The sequence below is a fragment of the Fusarium odoratissimum genome (genome assembly GCF_000260195.1).
Source record: "Fusarium odoratissimum NRRL 54006 unplaced genomic scaffold supercont1.3, whole genome shotgun sequence".
Classification (NCBI taxonomy): Eukaryota; Fungi; Ascomycota; class Sordariomycetes; order Hypocreales; family Nectriaceae; genus Fusarium; species Fusarium odoratissimum.
In genome coordinates, this window is record NW_022158689.1 from 872,522 (window position 1) to 885,751 (window position 13,230).

The following is a 13,230-nucleotide window of genomic DNA, read 5'->3' on the forward strand; positions in this document are numbered from 1 at the left end:
CTATACATATTCTTTCTTCTATCACGAATTCTGCAAGCTGGTAGCAGCCCATCCATACAAATATCACGACATTGTACTTTGCTTGCTTGCATCTGCCACAATTTATTGTGCCTCGACCCTATAGCATTACAGTATGTATGTTAGACGTCCTGGAACCACTTATGATGGATATATACATATATCCATATTTCCACATGTTGCTACTGCAGAATCCAATACTCTGAGCCTTATGCAAGTTTCCTCCGTCCCGCTGTATGTAGCCTCCAAACCCTTGGTGTTTGCTCCCTGAATGATGTAATTCCTTTCATGTGCTGTCATTTTTTTGCTGTAGGTACATGTGATGGTGCACAATGGCGCTAGGGAACAAAGTACACTGCGTCATACCTGTAATCGTCAAATCTGACGTATAGGTGTTCATGGATTGCTCTATCTATCAGGAGATATGTATTTGTGACCAAAAATTGAAGTAGTTAACTGCAAAATATACAGTATTTATAATAATATAATCTGATACAGTTTTCATACTAACGAGTAAATATTCATCACCTGCACAACATCACAAGCCCCAAACGTCTTGCTGATCAACTTAGCACTTCATCTCGCAAAAACCCCCGAACTTACAGGGTCACAAGCCACTGACACACAGTCACTCTCGGTCATTGTCGCTGATTGACTCCGCGTCAATTTTCTTCCTGCTTCCAAGATTCGCTAGGCCCTGTACCTCAGTGATTGGGATCCATATCTTCCCCCCCATCTCAGCTGCAGCTAGCGCCGCGATAAAAGCTGCCCTCTTCCAGCCCATTCAACTCCTCTTACGTATTGGACGCTAAGTTAGCTATTTCAATACACCACACAACCAACCCCTCCAACACCTTTTTTTCAACTCTCTCACAGCATCACAACTTGTCTGACAAAATCACACATACACAGAATCAACTATAACCAACAATGTCCGCCCAAGATAAGGCCCAGCAATACCTTGGTCAGCTCGACCGTGAGGTACGCATGTCCCCTCACTCCGCGATTATAGCCGCCGCATTGTAGTCGAGCACAAATTGCGCAACGTTACCTTGCAAAATGCTGACGGTGATGCCATTCGTATAGCTCTCCAAGTACCCCGCCCTCAACAACCTCGAGAAGCAGGCTGGTGTTCCCAAGGCCTATGCCGCCATCGGTGTCGGCGCTCTCTACTTCTTCCTCATTATCTTCAACCTCGGAGGCCAGCTTCTGACCAACTTGGCTGGTTTCGTCATCCCCGGCTACTACTCTCTTGGTGCCCTCTTCACCCACAACAAGGAGGATGATACTCAGTGGTTGACTGTACGTGGCCTTTTCCCTACCATCGGAGCTGATTCCGGGCTTTGCCGAGGCTTCCTACGATCACAAGCGGTCGCTAACTAGTTTTACAGTATTGGGTTGTCTTCTCTCTTTTCACTGTGATTGAGAGCTTCGTCCAGGTCGTCTACTGGTTCCCCTTCTACTTCGTCTTCAAGTTTATCTTCCTCCTCTGGCTCTCTCTCCCTGCCTTCCGGTAAGTTGCCATGCGGGTCTTGCTGCCCCGCTATTCGGAGGATTTGCTTCAAGTACTGACAGAAACTGAATCTGAATAGGGGTGCTGAGCTCATCTTCCGATCTTTCCTGGCCCCTACCCTCGGCCGATACTTCCAGCAGACCGGCTCGACTGCCTCTGGCCTCCGTGCCAAGGCTGACGGCCTCGACAAGACCGAGTAAACGGTCTCCAAGGTTTAGCTTGATCGCCAAACTAACTCTTGCGAATTGTCGCATGCCCCGGATCAAGCAATCTCGGTACTAGAGGAACAGGAAATGGTTATTTATAGGAACTACTCAGCTTCAAAACCACGCTACGCAAATTGGAGGGGATGAGAAGGAGGACCGGCCAGGATTAAGATTTATACCAGCTAGAGAAGCTGTATTGGACTGCTGGGTTGTTCGGGAAGACCCGTGTCGTGTGGATGACTTTGTGTGATGAATGAATGCACTGGAAATATCTTGCTTTGCTTTGAGAGATGCTCTTTTTGGAGCTTCATGAGAACACGTATTGCCGCTAATCCGTTTGCTTACCCCACATCTTTGGTTTTGCAATTGAATACCTATGGTATCGGGGATTTTGTTCTATAAACATTCAACTGCAACTGTCGCGTGCTCAGTTGCTCAGCTGTCTCAAAATGTTAACATATATTGCTATGTCACTAATCGTCAACCTCTCACTGGTGGCCAAGCTCCAAGCTTGTTGGTCTACGATCTTAGCCGATCTGGCCTGACTTGACATACACTTGACGTAGTGGTAAGCAGTGGCCACAGAACCCTTTTTTTAGTGGCCCGAGCTTTGTACCCGTTTGCCCAGACCCAAAAAGACCCGAACCGATTGTTAGAGCTGAGTGTGCCTGTGGCTGTGCTGTTCCCGAATTAACCTCTGACTGCGCCTCACTTCCCCTTGCGACCCTCGACTCCTTGGCGCATCAACAAAGTTGGACGGCACATGCTTGTCAGCCGTAACGAGTGGCATCTTATCGTGGGCTGAACCATTCAATTTGTTTCGTATTTTCCATCTTTTCACCACGACAACTAATGCTCTCCACGATTCGATCTTGTGAGAGCTCACGATGATAACTCGCAGCCAATAACAACCACATGCGACGAAAACCCCACGTTCATTTGCTGATTTCGTGTCGATAAATCAAGCTCGAACTCAACGAAACGGCAAAAGCCCCTGGAGGGAAAGGCCACAATCATGATACCCAATTCGCCCATATTAAGACCGTCCACGTCGATAATTACGTATCTATCAATTCTGGTATTGAGCTTGATGCTCTGCGCTCCTGGATACACCGAAGCTACACTTTCATCTCCCAACTCTGTCTTCGATTTTGAAACACTCATCGAACGGAGCGATACATCAGACTTGATATACGAGCCAGAGTTTGCGGCATTTGATCGCAGTATTATTGGCCGTGCCCCCCTAGAACAACCGTTATTAACGAATAATGGCCCCGATAGTAGATCGATAATTCCTGGAGGGACTGTTTGTTATATTGTGGATAAGAAGACGTTGTTTGGGAAGGACAAGAGGGATGATGATCATAAAACGAACGGGGAGACCGGGCATCAGAATTCTCGTCGAGCAGAGACAAAGACAGTCTATGTGTCTGCCAATACTTGTTCCAGGCCAACTCTAAAGACGAAAGACAAGAGCGGGAAAACAGAACTGGCACCACAACTCAGTCTTTATACTTCAACAACAAACAAGATCAAGTGTCCAACGGCAGGGAATTACAACAAGTCAAATCCCGATACTGCCAGGATACCGTTCGACGAGGGCGCAGTTATGCTAACTATGAATGCTACCAATGACATATACATCAGCGTTGTGGCTCCGAATTTGACAAAGGCCGATGGAGAATACAAATACCAGATCGCCATTTCTTTCGACGAGTACTACCACAACTACGATGCAAAAAATGGCACTGCTCAACTACTGTTGATGGACTTTGACTCAACATCAGCCCTCCTTTTCACCAGTGATTTGACTCAGGACTCGGAGGAGACCCAGCAGATCATGAAGAGGCCGCCGCCTTATCAGATATTTATTGGGGACGAGAAATTAAGATCCATCGATGGTCTGCGACATTCAACCTGTGGCTTAGCGGACCACGCGGAAATTTGGGCCAACGATAAGAAGACTGGACGACACAACGATCTCGTTACGACTGGCCTTACGACACGAGGACAAGGAGGATTGCCCAAGCAGCAATTCCTGGTTGCAGGGCTCAACCACAGTACCACCTACTCGGGAATCCTTGTCAAGATGCCTGATAGTGATAGCAAACGAGATACCAAGTCTGGGCGCACAATAGGCGGTGGAGGCACTGTCTACAAGGCCACCACGTTTGAGACTTCATCCAGTAAGATCAATTGCGCTTCAAGTTGCCCGGACATTAGCTAACCCATCACCAGGCACAAACTGTAAGATGGTTACGAATCTGGACTTCTGCAACGAGACACAATATGCCGTTCCTGGCAACGACAAAAAATTCAACAATACTGCTCTGGCCAAGCATTACGATGATTACGCCAGAAAAATGTACGCCAATTTCGAAAAGGTCATGATGCAAGTACCCTGCGAAGCACCCCCTGAGTCTCGCTACTCGCTAGCACGAGATTGTGATGAGTGCCGTGAGGCTTACAAGCGTTGGCTCTGCACCGTCACGATCCCTCGCTGCGAGGATGTTATGGGCGGCAGCAGATATAGCGTTGTTCGCGACGCTTTTCAAGCCTTTCCCAATGGAACAACGCTTCCTGATAATTTCCGCAAGGGTCTCAAAGCCGCAGCAAATAACTCCTCGCGTAACGCCTGGATCGACGAAACCGTCAAGCCTGGTCCGTACAAGGAGTTGCTCCCCTGCGAGGACGTCTGCTACGAAGTTGTTCAAGCATGTCCCGCTGCGATAGGCTTCACCTGTCCACAACCTGGATTCCCAAGTTTCAGTGTGAGCTACGGACGGCGGAATCCGGATGTTTCGAGTATAACATGTAACTACCCCGGCGAGCCAAGGACGAGAGTTAGTGCAGGTCTAGTTGTTCGGCCAAGCTCTGTTGCGCTCGGTGCTGTGTCATTGATGGTCTGGTTGATAATATAAGAGTTGTATATCTTGTTTCTTGGGTATGCTGGGCGTTTTTTGTTAGAGGGACTTCAGCGGAGATGCATCTGAGATTAATTCCAGCGACAGTCTGAATTTCGTGTCAAGGTTAAGATGCTCATACATTTATACAAGTAAGGTTATTTTGAATAACATGAGCGATTTGGTATCAGTATCCTACACAGAACAACTAAAGACAATGGGTTGCTTTGAACCCCCGTAATCTCATTTATACGCTTTAAGCCTTATTTGCCTTTGTCGCAGCATCATAATCCTTGATAGTTGTCTCAAGCTTCTCAATCGTTGCTATTCATTCATTCGTTAGCCCCCATATCTTCTCAAATTCTGTCTTGTGACCAACCTTCTCGCTCCGCACGGATCTCATCTGTCTCAAGTTTCGCCCAAGTCCAGTAAGCCAACTGGTACGTAAAGACAGCAATGAGAAGTGTCTTTGCGATAGGTCGTGTGAAGGTACGATAGAATTGGGACTGCAAGATTGTCAACATAAGCCTTACGAATACTCTTGCAAACATACCACTGGGCTTGGTGGCTTATTCGCATATGTTCTTCTAGCAACCCCTCTCATATTTAGGCTTCTAGACGTAATCATAGGCCGTAGCCTTGTTAAAGTTGTTGAAATCATTGTGTTGGTACTCGTTGAAAGAGTTCATAAACGCAAAGCAACATATCGATAAAGCTTGAAGTGCACCAGCCACATGTGGCAGTGAAGTGGGGGCGGGGCCGGTGGGGGAAAGAGACGGTCTTTACTCTAGGCTCCCCTGTCACCTTCCCTTGTCTGTCTTTAAGGGGAAAGGAAAGGAACACATGTCCCCAAAATTGTTAGCAGCCCATTTAATCTTCCCTTCCCTCACGGGCCCTTGAAATCTGTCCCTTAATACGATCTCAGTACTTTAATGCAACAAGGACCGTTTACAATATTTGAAACCGTTCAACTCTCAATTCTTCTGTATATTTCTTTCCACCCTTTTTACTCCAACTCTCACAGCTAGACGCAATGGTACGCCACAGCCTGGACCCTCCGACATGAACCAGTGTCGATCTCATGATGGAGCTAACATGATACTTCCTTGCAGGCGCAAACTCCCCAGCAGCGACGACGCAACGAGGCCTTTGCCAAGGGCAATGAAGCCAGGATGGGCAAGTCGGAGGATCAGATTAAGAAGCGTGTCGAGAAGGTTCAGAAGTCTCCTATCTCCCTGTTCTGGATCTGTACGTATACGTGAACTTCCATGGTTCAAAGAGCTGGGCTTTACTAACAATTTGCCACTGCAGCTATCCTTGGGTTCGTCATCTTTGGTGGTCTCGTCTTCGAGGGGATCTCCCGATTCTTCGGTTAAGCTCCCACCAATTGAACCTTTCTATACTATAACAACATAAACACAAACAACAACCAAAACGAATACCCTTACCAGACCTCGCTCTTAGCGATGGTACTGCATTTTTTTATATCTGGGAGAGTAAGGGTCTGCGAGCCATCTAAAAGCTATGGACAAGCATGGGGCACCAGTCCATCGTTCAAAGAAGCTGAAAGGGTGGAAGGGCACATATAATTGTATTTCGCCATGGGGGAACCTGTATTGAATTCACAGGAACTCGACTTAGGGAGAACAGGCGCAATCTGGAATCAACATAAATCGACTTCTTTTCGAAGAACAAAACAAGAGGGTTTATTTCTTTGCTTTTTGTCTACCTGACGCCATGCCGTGAACCGTGAATTAAAATAACAGCCCTTTCTTTATATAGGGAGAGCTTGTGCGAAGCCACGAGCTTCAAATGCGAATGCCAACACGAAACACATACTTTGCGTCACACAACTATGCACCAAGACCACGACGCTTGCTGCCACCATCGTTCTTCATCTTCATACCAGCCTCGAACTGCTTCTGGATGTCAGCCTCGGCCTTGGTCGAGTCGGATGCGCCCTTGGTGTTATGGGAAGCGGCAACACTAGCACCAGCCTTCTTTCCACCCAAAAGTCGGAGAAACTTGGCCTGTCGAGCAGAGCCTCCCTCGAGATCGTCGACTTGCCATTGTTCAGCCTGAGCTGCAGACTCGGGCTCCTTTTCCTTCTTGTCCTTGGTCTCGGCTCGCTTCCTCTTCTTCTCGGCCTTCTTGGCCTTCTTGTCAGATGCCTTGGGATCCTCAACCTCAGCCTCAGATTCGACAGCCTCTTCCTCTGCCTTCTCAGGCTCGACGAGTCTCACTTTTTTCCCCTTCTTGCTTTTCTTCTCCTTCTTGGATTCCTTGGGCTCTTCCTTTGCCTCGGGGGAGATATCGGCGGCGGAAACATGGCTTCGTTCGGAAGTGGCGTTGCTCAGTCGGCGGTGCTTCATCACGACCTCGTCGGCTGGGATGTTTGTAGGAACTTCGGTCGGCTGCTTGGCCACTGGAGCACCTCCCTCATCCTCAGATGAGCTATCGGAACCAGAATCTGAACTATCGGAATCAGAAGAGGTATCGTCGTCCTGCTCAGACTTGGACTCGTTGGCGGTTTTCTGGTGAGGGGGATCAGTGTGTAAATAAACAATCATGGGACGGGTGAACTTACCTCGGCGTCAAGAAGTGCTTGATACTGGGCAGCGGCTTTCTTGGCCTCGGCCAACAACAAGTTTGCCTTTTCCTGAAGCTTTTCGGCACGAGCCTTTAGCTTTTCCTTGCGCTTGGAAGCATTGACGGTTTTCTTTGCCACGGTCTTTGACTTTCGGGGCTTGCCACCAACGACCTCCTTGGGCTCAGTACTGACGGCACCGGCAGCCTTGACGGCTCGCTTCTCTGCTTTGGCGGAACGCTTCTTCTTGCGCTGCTCAAGCTTGGTTGACTTGTCTTGCTTGCGCTTCAGGTTCTTGTCTGCATGCCGCAAACGTTAGATAAGCTTCGTAGACTAGGATAAAGGGCTGAAGAAAGCAGCAGCTATCTATGACTTACCCTTCTTGGACTTCACCTCAGGGTTGAGAGAAACACCGCCAGTTGTGGACGACGACATGATGACGGTATTGGAATGACAAAAAACAAATTGGGTATAGAGTTGGAAGTAGAAGGACAATTAGAAGTTTCGATAAGCTCGTTGCCGTTTGCCAAAAATCAGTAAGAAAGTCAATCTCTTAGTGTTCAAGGTTGAGTGGTGAATGGCGCAAAGAAGAATCGACGATAGCTTCATGAAATGCGCAGCAGCACCGGGCAGAATCACCACTTTTTCTGCCGGGCGGTGAGAAAAAGTTGACAGGGGACCAAGCGTTGAACTTGGATGTGGGGCAGGAACTGTTTGTGGACATGGAAGCAGGGGCATTGTGTTTCGAGCCTTTCCACTACTTACCAGGGTGGAGCCAACAATTGCCTAAACAGGCAATCGCCGGTTTACACACCAGCTTGCACGCCTAAGCTCATTCATTGCAAGCCGTTCAGCATTGGATAACAAGAGCTTCGATAGAGTCCCAGAATTGGTTTAATCCAGGAGATAAAGTGAGTTAGTCGGAAAGTTGTGTTTATGGGGTTAACTTTTGGCGTTGAGGAAAAGTTGGCCAAGCTCTGTGTGCCCTGGCGTATTACACTCATAGCATGCATATTACATTGTCCTTCAGTAACTCACTCTGGAATGACCAAACCTAGATGTAAGTAACTGACACCTAGGAGGCTGATACATGCGTTGCTTAAGATGAATGGGAGTTTGCGGCCTCTCATGAGGTTATTATTGACCCTCCGTTCTGAGATTAAGTGGGCACATGTCTACAACTCTCTTATCGAATACCACTACTGAGCGAGAACAGCTCTGCTTACATATTCCTCCCTCGCACAGTTAATGCCGAAATAATTCTTGACTGCAAAATGTCCATTGCATATTGTAGGTTTTGAGAACATTCTATTGAACGGGGTATATATGAACTGGTTGGAGGTTACCAGACGATACACGCCGGAAACATTCAATACTGCTTAATTTCACAGAAGAGGCGAGGCTATGTGGTTCAAATCTCAATTAAAACTCTTCGGAGTATACAAGAGAATGATAGTCTATGTTTTAAGGTTATCGTGTAGACTGGTAATAAACATGGGGAGATCATGTCCATATCAGGCCACTTCTTGTGAAATGGGCAAGGTTGGAACAAGGCATACTTCAGTTCTCAGGGGCTGCTGTATACCTTCATTAGTATAGCGCTATATAAGTCGGAGGCCGCATTCTCGTATATAGGACTTTAGTACATAGACATACCATTAGACCTCAAAATGCGATATGAAGTAGCCATTCATTGGTCAACACAACTCATATCCCCCATATACCACTGTCAGCTTATCAAACCCTCAAAGCTAGTCATAGGACAATTTATCATGCAGCGAATTGGATCAAATCTTGTCTTATTATGCAAAGTCATCCCCCTTGCCGCCATCTTTAACGCCAACCAGTAGCAGAGTAGAGGAGTGCCCCAGGTATGGTAAAACATGATCTATGAATAGAAAGAGAGATCTCCTTTCCTCTCGTAATTAGCCCTTCACCCCTTGCCTTGCCTGACCGCTTTGAATCATCCCGTCCCAAGTCTCAGCCGCATCCAAGAATAGCAATCCAGCCCAAGAAGACCAACTCCATGTGAGCGAGCGGGGTAATACCAAAACAAAAACTCCAGAAGAGGGTGTGTGATAAATTATACAATGGCATTAATCGTGGTAAGTCCGTTCAATTCCTTCTATTCCCAAGTACGAAAACAACTGTATCGATGTTAGTCGAGGGAACCGAGAGAATAGGGGTTGATCTTACAATAGCTTGTTCTCAACTTATTGCCCAGCATTTGGGTCGTACAGATAAGAATCATCGTAATACATCTCGTCTGCTCCACTGCTTTCACCGTAACTTGCTTGTGCCCATTGCGTGCCGTATGAGGGTGAAGCACTGTATGTCGCTGTAGCAAAGCTATCGTCTGCGCTGTGTGCTCCCCTTCTACTGCTGCTGTGCCGACTTTCGGCCTCCTGACTACGACCAGCAAAGTGGCCGATGTTCATGCTGCCCCAGGGAAGCCCTGAAGGGTCTGAATAGGAATTGAAGTCGTTGACAGAGGGAATGCGATAGCTGTTGCCAGCGTACTCCTGATTTCGAGAATCTCTCTCGGCTCTCTCCTTGTTTTCTCGAGCCTTTTCTCCTGGGTAATTCTGTTAGTTACATGATTGCTTTTCAGAATTCTTGCTACTTACTGAACTTGCGTTGAGCAATACGGTTCTGAATTCTTCGTCTCTCTTCAGGATCTGTGATATCTGACCAGTCGACATCATCGACTGAGCTTGACTTTGACTTTTTTGAGGAATGTGTAGAAGAGCTGCCCTTATGGGAGCTGTGAGAGCTATGTTTTGAACTTCCACCCATTTTGCTCTTTTCAGAAGAATGATAATCTGATTTGGAAGAAGATCCCTTCTTCTTGTCTTTGTGACTTGAGGATTGCGACCTTGTTTGACGTGTTGGTGCAAGTTTTGAAGGAGATTTGGAGCGTTTGCCGCCTGATCTCTCCTTTTCCTCTGTTTCTTGGTCAGGGGAAGCACTCTGAATGCGAATTTCTGGAGTTTGTAATTCCGATGGCGACTGATTCGGCAAGGACATCTACTCTCAGAGAGTCATCAAATTGGAGGCCTTGAAAAGATGGTATTGAGTTTGTTGACACAATAGGGGGGAACCATCTAAGTTGTAGGACTTTTATGCTGAGACTGAGACGACAAAGTTGTAGTGTAGCAATGACAACTGAAACAAACTACACCCTTGTACTAGAAGTCTGAGATTGATAACTAGGCAGACAGAATAGGGATGTCTTGAAGTCGGTTAGAGTTTAATTGTATTAGGATATGGTATGAACGAAACTCGAAAACGAGGGACGAAGCCACATACATGTAAGGCAACGACTTTTAAACCCTGGGCCATGATAGGTAGTACACTAGTACCTGAAGGACCCAGGAAGTGAGTTAACTAGGACCCATGCGACAGCGGGATGATTGAATCGGCCAGGACCGGGGGTATCTTGGACAGTGAGTGAGTGACTGTATCAAAGATGGAGGGTAGAGGTTCAACGGCGGAGCCGGGTAGGGCAGAATTGACGTATGGAGATTACGAGGAGGGCACGAGGCGGATGCGTCAGGAAGAGGTTTTCGGGAAATTAAGCAATTGGAGGTGAGTCTTTGCTACAGATACATTCGAGTCAAAAACCGAATTCTGATAGGCGTTGCTCGCCATTCGCTTCGACTGAGAAGGATTCGCATCAGCCATGATATCCATAAGTGGCCCATGCCTTAGTTGCAGGGGGCGGAGAGAACAGGCAAAGAACTAAAACGGTACAGACTGGATAAAAATGCACTAAACAACCTTGTTAAGGTACACCACCAGATGCGTGGAATGGCGTGTAAGACGAGCCCAAGTTCAAGGATGTGCGTCAACACGGCAGCCTCTTTTCAAGCGATATCAGATCCGAAATCATTTCTTGTTCATGACTGAGGCCTCTCCAGGTCGCGTGGTGCACCAACATACGTATTCTCACAGATATTCAAGGGAGAGACTGTACGCAAGGTACATGCAAGCTATCTTGGACCCATGACGGCGAAGGAGTCATACTCTGGAAACCTTGTAAATCACCGACTTACAAACGTCCCCCCATGGGGCTAATCTCAAAGTAATACCTTAGGCTACTACACTTCAGGTCGAGAACTGTACAGTAACACGTATGTGCCCACGTACAGTGACGACGTCACAGCTGAGATCGAAATACCTTCTCTTTAAAGATATGGTTGAGTTTCGTGTGATTAAAGGAATCCAGACCACGTATGTACCTCTTGCACGCGTCTCCTCTGTAAGCCCCCTGCAAACGTGCATTCGCAACAAGTCACGCTAATTTGCTGTCATGGTTCGAAACAGTGTAAGTTGGAGAAAGCCAATGGAACACTAACTGATGTGAAAATCCGCGTTGCTAAGCCACCCGTCGCCCTGAACCTGAGAAGGGGAGCAAAAACGGGAATGCGAGATATACGACGGACGGGGAGTCGGGTCTTGGGGCCACGAGGTAATGAAAAGAGTGGGACGTGCTAGATGGGCCTTGTAAGGCAGATGTATTCTTTGACCAAGATACGTACTCATCCATGGCCATTGTACGTACATCATGCCTGTGATGCAATATCCAACGTCTTTAACCAAGTCTATAGGAAGATATAGGCATTTAATCGGATTTTCTAGGGAACAGAAAAGGCTCATCACGGATAATCTAGTCACAAGATACACCCTGCGATTCCGACCCGATATCCCCGGATCTTGCGTGCCGGACAATCATGGACAGGGATTCAGAGGAGTCATCGCCAGTGCAACTACGGATATCTTAGCTGGAGCCAGATTTCATTAGGAACGGGCCCGAGAACTTGGACACGTTTTAGCTGAGGTCATTTTGCTGCACTGCGCTGCACTGCACTGTGCATACAGCAAGTATCTCAGTGACACATACCACACCGTATGTTATGCTTGAGCGTTATGTATGTTTTAAGTTCCCTCCCGTCTTAATGACCAGGATCTTTTTTCCAAAGAGGGCTGCCTTGCGTAGTAAAGTCGTTGCCTCAAGGCTTCCACATCATGACCTGCCTTAGACGTACGTATGTCTATACATGGGATATGAGGACACGTTTTGATATCATCACGATCATGTTAAACCATCAGCCCTATGAACACGCACTCGCACAACATCCCTCAATGGGATCGTGGAGGGTCAATTCATGCATCGCCGAACCAAGCAGTCGGTGAGAATAGGGATGAGATGAGTAGAGTTATGCTACTCTTGTCTTGAGACCACAAAATAATGGTAACGAGGTCAAGGTGGCTACGAGAAAACCCTCACGCTAGGTACATATCTGTCCCTCAAAGGGCGCGCGTGATCTCTGAAGCCCAAGTCGATCTGCCGTCGCTAGGAAATTCCAGGAACCTCAATTTCATGATCATCAATCACAAGCCTCAGCTCGTCAGGGCTACACTGTATCCGCGATACATACCGGATGATCGACGCCATATGCTTGGAGCCCAGAACAACCTTAGCAAAAACAAAGCCAATTCTAGGCAGCCTCTGCAATGTTACATCTCCCTGTGAAATTTAATGCCCCGGAGGTGGTTACGAAACCGTTTTCATTCGTCATAATTAGCTCTTGGCTGTCCATAAAGAATATGCCAAACAAAAGGTCCCTTGATCAAGCGGCGGTAGCTGAAACTCTAACACCGACAGTTGGGGGCCACCCTCTTACGACTCATTTGCTGATCAATTAGGCGAATGCGAGATATTCGCCAATCTGCACGGACGTTAGGTATCGTGAATTTCTTCATAGCAAGGACCAAGCCACGAAAAATTAATGAACATTGATCGAAAAGGTATGAGAGTGCTTCTCGGCATACAATTGCATGAGACAAGGTTTTCATCAACGTATAAGTCACAATCAGAAGAACCTCACCCAGTCAAGGATACGATATGAAGACAGCAAGGTATTATTGCACATACAGCCACCTCCATTTCTTCGTCATGCGCGGAGATGGCATTTTCTATTTCTGTTCTTTGTCACATCG

The 13,230-nt window shown here is 47.2% G+C and overlaps 6 protein-coding genes across 7 annotated transcripts; 3 read left to right on the top strand and 3 right to left on the bottom strand.

Moving 5' to 3' along the window:
• The first annotated feature begins 499 nt into the window (after positions 1 to 499).
• FOIG_02714 (protein yop-1) lies at positions 500 to 2,262 on the top strand. Its single transcript, XM_031200104.1, has 4 exons — positions 500 to 999; positions 1,105 to 1,320; positions 1,410 to 1,531; positions 1,611 to 2,262. The coding sequence occupies exons 1-4, from the start codon at positions 949 to 951 to the stop codon at positions 1,729 to 1,731; spliced, it is 510 nt and encodes a 169-aa protein (XP_031069872.1). The 5' UTR covers positions 500 to 948; the 3' UTR covers positions 1,732 to 2,262.
• A 176-nt stretch (positions 2,263 to 2,438) lies between these two features.
• Positions 2,439 to 4,965, top strand: FOIG_02715 (uncharacterized protein). The gene is made up of 2 exons (XM_031200105.1): positions 2,439 to 3,923; positions 3,976 to 4,965. Exons 1-2 carry the CDS (start codon positions 2,753 to 2,755, stop codon positions 4,656 to 4,658), a joined length of 1,854 nt encoding a protein of 617 aa, XP_031069873.1. The 5' UTR covers positions 2,439 to 2,752; the 3' UTR covers positions 4,659 to 4,965.
• Positions 4,704 to 5,326, bottom strand: FOIG_02716 (uncharacterized protein). The gene is made up of 3 exons (XM_031200106.1): positions 5,194 to 5,326; positions 5,020 to 5,146; positions 4,704 to 4,964 (listed from the first exon to the last, which is right to left on the bottom strand). Exons 1-3 carry the CDS (start codon positions 5,299 to 5,301, stop codon positions 4,897 to 4,899), a joined length of 303 nt encoding a protein of 100 aa, XP_031069874.1. The 5' UTR covers positions 5,302 to 5,326; the 3' UTR covers positions 4,704 to 4,896.
• A 145-nt stretch (positions 5,327 to 5,471) lies between these two features.
• On the top strand, positions 5,472 to 6,564 carry FOIG_02717 (uncharacterized protein). The gene is made up of 3 exons (XM_031200107.1): positions 5,472 to 5,676; positions 5,753 to 5,888; positions 5,952 to 6,564. The coding sequence occupies exons 1-3, from the start codon at positions 5,674 to 5,676 to the stop codon at positions 6,014 to 6,016; spliced, it is 204 nt and encodes a 67-aa protein (XP_031069875.1). The 5' UTR covers positions 5,472 to 5,673; the 3' UTR covers positions 6,017 to 6,564.
• FOIG_02718 (uncharacterized protein) lies at positions 5,917 to 7,837 on the bottom strand. The gene is made up of 3 exons (XM_031200108.1): positions 7,605 to 7,837; positions 7,228 to 7,526; positions 5,917 to 7,174 (listed from the first exon to the last, which is right to left on the bottom strand). Exons 1-3 carry the CDS (start codon positions 7,660 to 7,662, stop codon positions 6,494 to 6,496), a joined length of 1,038 nt encoding a protein of 345 aa, XP_031069876.1. The 5' UTR covers positions 7,663 to 7,837; the 3' UTR covers positions 5,917 to 6,493.
• Positions 7,838 to 9,009: 1,172 nt separating this feature from the next.
• Positions 9,010 to 10,943, bottom strand: FOIG_02719 (uncharacterized protein). 2 transcript variants are annotated; one of them, XM_031200110.1, is made up of 3 exons: positions 10,537 to 10,943; positions 9,855 to 10,459; positions 9,010 to 9,802 (listed from the first exon to the last, which is right to left on the bottom strand). In XM_031200110.1, exons 2-3 carry the CDS (start codon positions 10,252 to 10,254, stop codon positions 9,441 to 9,443), a joined length of 762 nt encoding a protein of 253 aa, XP_031069878.1. In that variant the 5' UTR covers positions 10,255 to 10,459; positions 10,537 to 10,943; the 3' UTR covers positions 9,010 to 9,440. The 2 variants fall into 2 exon arrangements, with proteins under 2 accessions (XP_031069878.1, XP_031069877.1); XM_031200109.1 differs by having other exon boundaries at positions 9,855 to 10,943.
• Positions 10,944 to 13,230: the final 2,287 nt, after the last annotated feature.